This window comes from Bidens hawaiensis, unplaced genomic scaffold (genome assembly GCF_021521415.1).
Source record: "Bidens hawaiensis isolate Kalapana, Puna unplaced genomic scaffold, B.hawaiensis_p1.1 tig00000284_1, whole genome shotgun sequence".
Classification (NCBI taxonomy): Eukaryota; Viridiplantae; Streptophyta; class Magnoliopsida; order Asterales; family Asteraceae; genus Bidens; species Bidens hawaiensis.
In genome coordinates, this window is record NW_027491022.1 from 1,372,351 (window position 1) to 1,380,034 (window position 7,684).

At 38.3% G+C, this 7,684-nt stretch overlaps 1 protein-coding gene across 1 annotated transcript; it reads left to right on the plus strand.

Moving 5' to 3' along the window:
* Positions 1 to 6,015: 6,015 nt before the first annotated feature.
* Positions 6,016 to 6,788, plus strand: LOC143618688 (uncharacterized). The gene is made up of 2 exons (XM_077090797.1): positions 6,016 to 6,234; positions 6,291 to 6,788. Exons 1-2 carry the CDS (start codon positions 6,016 to 6,018, stop codon positions 6,786 to 6,788), a joined length of 717 nt encoding a protein of 238 aa, XP_076946912.1.
* The last annotated feature ends 896 nt before the right edge of the window (positions 6,789 to 7,684 follow it).

The following is a 7,684-nucleotide window of genomic DNA, read 5'->3' on the forward strand; positions in this document are numbered from 1 at the left end:
TAACGGCGGTCCATGCAATTTAGCCTAGCATCTTAGGTTTAAACAAAACAAAATCAAAACATCAAAATAGGTTCATCATAAACCTAGATAGTTCTTCCAATTTAGCCTAGCATCTTAGGTTTAAACAAAACAAACAAATAAGAATTCATGGTGTTTAAATAAACGAAAACGAAAGAAACAAAAGATAAAACCCGTGTTCTTTGTCTTCAACTAATACGCGCAACACCAGCTGATTCTTCGACTCCAAAGCTGCCAAAAACTGATCTCGGACGCCTCGGAACTCACCAAATTCGTCTGAACTTCAAGGTATGCTTAAGAGTGAGTTTAGGGGTCTTTATATAGGCAACAGGGGTCCAAAAATATGAAAGTCAGATAACAAGCTGGAAACTTCTGGAATGAAGGCCGCCGCTCTGGGCGACGAGCATGGCCACCCCCACTGCGCGGCGTTCCGGCATGGATGGAAGGGGCCCAGACTTCATTTCTTTTTAATTTTTTTTTCTGTTCAGGTACATGGTTTTAATACATGTTTATTTTCTAAATTTAAGGACAAAGCTGAAGCAAACTGAACTGAACTTTGAACACTAGAAGAAATGTTGCGAGAAATTAACCGATGAGAACCAGAGACTCCAAAAAGAGCTTCAAGAACTCAAGGCAATAACGTCGTCCCAACCATTTTACATGCAGTTGCCGGCAGCCACTCTGACCATGTGTCCATCTTATGAAAGGATTGGGGATGCCAAATCCTCCGTCTTGAAGAACCCTTTCGCAATGGCTGCTAAACCACAGTTCTTCAATTCCTTCACTAATCCATCTACAGCCTGTTAATCAGTGTTCTTTTGTGGCTATTGAGTGGTTACATATATACTATAAAAACGAAAAATATTATTTAAATCACAAGTGCATAGCCCTACCTTTTTTAGTACCAAGGGGATGGCTTCATTTGATTAGTATAATTAGTTAGTTATTTAGCTGGAAAATATTGAAATTTATTGTGTCTTTTCATTTGATTAGTATAATTAGTTAGTTATTTAGCTGGAAAATATTGAAATTTATTGTGTCTTTTATATTCTTTTTGTTGTGAGTCAAGACTAAATGAAATGAATGTATGTCTATTTATTGTTTAAATATGTGACTCTTTAAATTGAATACAAATATGAAATTAATATATTATAGACAAGCTCCTCAACGTCCACCCTTTCATTGCAAACTTCTCTAAAAACCTTGACCACAGCTTTACCTTCGGCCTGTTCGTCACCTGAACAGCTTCAACAACGCCATGCCGCAAGCCTCTGTTTGCTGCCCAAGAAAATACGAACTCGATAATAAATGTGACATGCCCCAATTTTTACAGATCATAGATAATTCTGATGAGGTTCAAACCACTGGTATTTTCACCCTTCGTTGGCATTCGTGACTCCTAAAGCAACATTCCACACTTCCTTGCACTCTCTTCAGCAACGTTTCTTGGTACGGCCTATGTAACTACTTTACATCTCACCCGGCTTTATCAACAATTGACCTGTTATGATATTAGTTGACTCTAGCAGTACACATAACCTAGTCCAGCCTAAAGTTGCCTCTACCGTGCACCTTCTGGTACATCTGACTACTCCCTTCTCTATTTGTTCGTAATGGTGACCCTTTGCTCTGCACGGGTTTTGTCCGTACGTTGTCTTTGCCCTTAACTTGGAATCTTTAAAGGTCCTTGAAGAAACACTAGTTCAACCCAGGTCTAATATCTAGTCCTTAGGTTGAAGTTAGTCTTTCCCACGAAGGTGGTATATAGTCCAGTTGATCTGAACGGAGTAACCTGCAAAATAAAACACGGAGTTCTCGTTACAAGAAGGAGAAGGGGGTCTTCAAGTAACTACCATCTGGTGTGAGAATCAGTATGGGTGACTGATAAAATATATGAAAATGAAGTAACAGGAATACTTGCGCATAAGTATGGATCCTTTTACTATTGGTGTTGATCGAGGTGGTATTTATAGCAGAAGCGTAGGAGAGAATAAGTGGGCTAGCTGCATTGTCAGGGAATCCACCAATCAACGAGCTTGCACGTGCTTTAGGGAAGGTGGTGGATAAAGCACCTGACTGATGGTGGCATGTTTACCATATAGTGCTATTGATTATGTGTTGTCATCCCTTTACTAGCTGGAGGTCTCTTTCATGAAGATAGTTTCCTTTTATGTCATACCTAGGATGATCCTTTTAGTCAATTCCTCCAGAATGTTAGACGTGACACACGGCGCAAGGTGGGGCCTCTGCCAACATAATGCTCCTGCTTAGTGGTGATGCTCCGCCAAAGATGTGACTCTCCTGCAAAGGTTTTTATTCTATCCAGGTGGGTCCAGGACCCTACGTCTTCAAGCCCCACAGTCCATTGTTCTTCTTGCTTGTAGACATGTGAGAAGAATTGCTTACTAATGAGGTGCTGAAAGTAACTTTTAAGGAATTTCCCCATGATTTAACCCCCCCCCCCCGGTGAAAAGCTGCCTTTGCGTAGCCACTGTTTATATGGACTTCAAGCGAGAGGTGTTCTCGGCAGGAGTTATTTTAAGATATATCTTCCGCGGAGGTGTTCCTGGTAGAAGATCCGAAATATCCTAAAATAATGATAATAATAATAATAATAATAATAATAATACAACAAGAAACCTAATAATAAATAATAATAATAATAATAATAATAATAATAATAATAATAATAATAATAATAATAATAATAATTTTTTAAAATGAATAACAACAAGGATATGCATTTTAAATGAAAAAAATGCATAAGTAAATAAAAATTATATTATAATAACTTATATAATAACAAACATACAACATAACATAATGATGGGAGGAGACATTTGATTAGACAAGAGCTCGTTTTAAAATACACTTTTCTTCTATCATTAAAAACCTATGAAATATTCAAAACCTAACCAAAGTCGGTTTCTTTGAATACTTGTTAAATATTTTGTTCAAACTTTTATATAGGCCAAAGGAAATGATGAAGAAGACCATTCTAGAGACCAATTATTTAACTATATCACCTACCCACCAAATGATTTCAAAAGATATTTTTTTACCCTCCATTCTCATCGGTTATAAAAATCCACCTTGCCTTGTCTAGTTACTCAACTTGCAGAATCTATGCCTTGTCCTGGTAGACACATATAGATTTCTAACAAGTTTTAACGCACACCAGTATTATAAATCAAGTTCCCTTACGTTTACACAATTATTTATAATTTAGTTCCTTTATACGAAATCCTACTTTTCAGCGCGGAAATCAAAGGCAATTTACTATATTTAATTGATTTGATAAACAATAATAAATAATCAACGCTAGACGGACTCCTTACGAAGAACTAAATCTAGTAAGATTAAATAGTAAAGACTTATCAATAACCTACCAATTTAAAAATTTTAGGTTAGCAGCACACTTAGGTTTATTTGACAATATTATTTCTATGACCTTATTATGACATCAATCATAAAATAATCAAAAACATGAAGTAATGGACCTAATAGTAATCCTATCATATGACAAACAATAATAAAAGAAAACTATGGAATAAAACTCATCTAACAATCATAAGCATTCACACGCATCAATTAATTATAAATAAATCTTTTACTAAACCATAAAAACCATAACGATAAATGATCCCAAAGTCAAATCAAAACATCAAAATAGGTTCATCATAAGCCTGATAGTTCATGAAATTTATCCTAGCATCTTAGGTTTAAACAAAACAAACAAATAAGAATTCATGGCGTTTAAATAAACGAAAACGAAAGAAACAAAAGATAAAACTCGTGTTCTTTGTCTTCATCAAATACGCGCAACACCAGCTGATTCTTCAACTCCAAAACTGCCAAAAGCTGATCTCGGACGCCTCGGAACTCACCAAATTCGTCTGGAACTTCAAGCTATGCTTAAGGGTGAGTTTAGGGGACTTTATATTGGCAACAGGGGTCCAAAAATACGAAAGTCAGCTAACAAGCTGGAAACTTCTGGAATGAAGGCCGCCGCTCCGCGCGACGTGGTTGGCCACCCCCACCGCACGGCACTCCGAGGTGGATGGAAAGGGGCCAACCGACCTAGCCAGTCCGGTTCTCTTCTGGTTCGGTTCGGTTCGTTTCCTGATTCTTCAGTTCTCCGGTTCGGCTTGTTTTGCTCTTTTTTTGCCATCTTTTCACCGAAAATAAAACCCGAAACCTAAAACATAAAACCATGTTAGTAGTATGCAAATCTTACTTAAAACCGAACAAAACTAATTAAATAATAAATAAAATGTACAAGGGATTAATATAAATTAAACGTTATATCAAATATCCCCACACTTAACCTTTTTTTGTCCCCGAAAAAGTCTCATTGCAACAGGATCAGAATCGGAGAAATACAGTATTACAAACATATAGGTTATCTTAAAATTTAGAACAACGCAAAAACTGCGATCACAAATATTGTTTTCCACTTAAACCCATGCCTTTGTCTTTACAAGTAAGATCCGACTATTATTATTATTATTATTATTATTATTATTATTATTATTATTATTATTATTATTATTATTATTATTATTTTGTATATAATCTAGTGGAACCCACAGTCAAGACCCGCTTTATTTTAGATTTCACCTGATCAAACCACCCCAACTTGACTTAAACCTCTTAGTTAGCAGATTAAAACATTGTTTCACATTTTTCATGAATAACTAAGACGATCAATGATATTGTTTATCCACCTAAATTTAAACATCAAAGTATACCAAGCAGCCATTAGATACGATTACGATTCAATTATTCATCTAACTAGCTAGTGTTCCCCACTACATTACATACCCCCTTTATCAAGCAATACCCCGGACCCATTACCACACGTGATTTTACAAGTTTCCATTTGTCATCTTACATACGTCGTGTCTCTAGTTGATCCTGTTCTTAATGGTAAGGAACGCAAGTAAGAGATCCACGTATGATCTACAGCGGGATGATCACTGGATCATCAAGATTTTACTTCACTGTAATTGATGTAAGTGAGTGTAATGATTGCAGTAAACTGCGGGTTTATGCTTAAAGCTTTTATTTGTTTAAATATCCGAAGATACCCAGATGAACAACCGTAAAAAGACCCGTGGTTTCCAAACCCGAGGCATCCCATCAATACAGGATTTAAGGCTATAAAACCTTACGCCTATGAAGTGTTAACCACTAAAGCTAGAAGTGCAAGTTTTAAGTTTATATCACAGGCTACACGGTACACTTTAACGTTTAAACCTACCCAAGCATCGTATGATAGTGTATTCAGATTTCTATAAAATTTATAATTTTCTACAATCAAACTAAAAATGAGGCTTGAGTATGGCCCGACCTTTCATCTCGTATTTTATACAGACTCAACATGGTTTCCACTAAAATTCATATTTTATCGTTTAAAACCAACTATCAAACTGCCCTTTCATTCTAAAGGCCGAGCCTACCGACACATCCCAAGTTAAGTGCTTGTTCTTTAATTATATCTTATTATTAGTAGTTTGAAAAACCGATTCCCGATAAGTATTCTCATATCCCATTTAAACGCAAAAAGAAACAAAATCATAGGACATTTTTCAACAACTTTTTTTTTAAATAATTAAAAACTTAAACGATAAAAACTAAAACGAAAAAACATATGTATTCCCATAAAGTGGAAGATGAGGAGGTGATGGATGAAGAGATCAAGATGGAAGTACCGGGTAAAGTGCAGAACACCGCATCAGTTGCACCGCCAGTAGAGAAGAAGCCAGTTGAAGTCCGGGCATCACCTTAGATTGATCACTTTCGCATCCCGTATCCCGCTCGCGCAAAACAATAGAAATACACGCGGGAGTATGGGCATTTTCATGATATGTTCCAACAGTTGAAGATTAACCTCCCGTTCATTGAAGCCCTCCAACACATGCCGAAGTACGCGAAGTTCTTGAGAGACCTGTTGAAGAGGAAAGATAGGTTGGGGAGGTGTCATCGATTCCCCTTATGGGAAATTGTTCGGCGGTAGTGTTGAACAGCGTGCCCCAGAAGTTGTCAGATCCGGGAGTGTTTACGATTCCGTGTTTGTTTGGTAGTGATGTAATGAGCCATGCGTTGGCAGATTTGGGTGCGGGTGTAAATTTGATACCGTATTCTTTGTATGAGAAGTTGGAGTTAGGCGAGCTTACATCGACTCGCATGTCTTTATCGTTGGCCGATCGTTCGGTTAAGTATCCGCGAGGTATTATCGAGAATTTATGAGAAGTTGTGGTGCTCGATAGGAGGCCGATAAGAAGGTTCCCATTATTCTTAGTCATCCGTTCTTACGTACTGCGAAGGCACCTATCGATGTGTATCATGGGAAGATGACGCTTCGGGTTGGTGACGAGAACGTTATTTATGATGTCGTGAGGTCGATGAAGCATCCGAGTGATCAAGATGATTTCAGTGGTCCGTGCCACTTGGTTTACTTTATTAACTCGTTTATTGCTGGTATTGATAGCTGCTTAAATTATATTTGTGGTGCGGATCTCGTGGGGAGTAATGGGTTGGTTGATTGTGAAGATTTGGGTGAGGATGAGTCATGTGAGAACGATTCGGTTTGTGATGAGTTGGCTGAGATTTCAGGGTTGCCCGAGATGATAGAGGTGAATGAGATTAGTTGCGAAAGTGAGGAGGGTTCCGAGGAGAAACCCGCTCCTTTAGAATTGAAAGTACTCCCGTCACACTTGGAGTATGCGTATCTTGATGTGGGCTCGAACTTGCCCGTTGTTGTGTAATCCAAGCTTATGGAAGAACAAAAGACGAAGTTAATAGACGTGTTGAAGTTGCATAAGGGGGCGATTGCATGAAGATTGTCCGATATTCAAGGTATTAGTCCTGCTTATTGCACGCACCGGATTTTAATGGAGGATGAGTACAAATCGGTGGTGCAACCGCAAAGGCTTCTTAATCCGAATATGAAAGAGGTGGTAAAGAAGGAGGTATTGAAGTTGATGGATGCCGGGATGATCTACCCGATTTCCGATTCTCCATGGGTGAGCCCGACCCAAGTTGTTCCGAAGAAGGGGGTATGACCGTTGTGACGAATGAGAAGAATGAGCTTATCCCTTCACGAACGGCTACCTTTCAGCGTTGTATGGGGGCCATATTTCAGTATATGAAAGAAACGTCCATAGAGGTGTTTATGGACGATTTTTCGGTTTACGGTGATTCTTTCGATCAATGTTTGGCTAATCTTGAGAAGATGATGAAGAGGTGTGTCGAAACGAAGTTGATGCTGAATTGGGAAAAATGCCATTTTATGGTGACAGAAGGGATCGTGTTGGGTCATAAGATCTCGAGAGATGGTATTGAGGTGGATCGGGCAAAGATTGATACTATAAGTAGACTTCCTCCACCGTCGAATGTGAAGGCGATTAGGAGTTTCTTGTGTCATGCGGGATTTTATCGGCCATTTATCAAAGACTTTTCCAAAATTACCCGCCCGATGACCCGACTCCTTGAGAAAGATGTATCGTTTGTTTTTGATGATAAATGTGTGAAGGCGTTCACGTTTTTGAAAGAAAAGCTTGTAAGTGCTCCCATTCTTTTTTCTCCCGATTGGAGTTTGCCGTTCGAGCTCATGTGTGATGCTAGTGATTATGCGGTTGGAGCGATTTTGGGGCAAATGCGA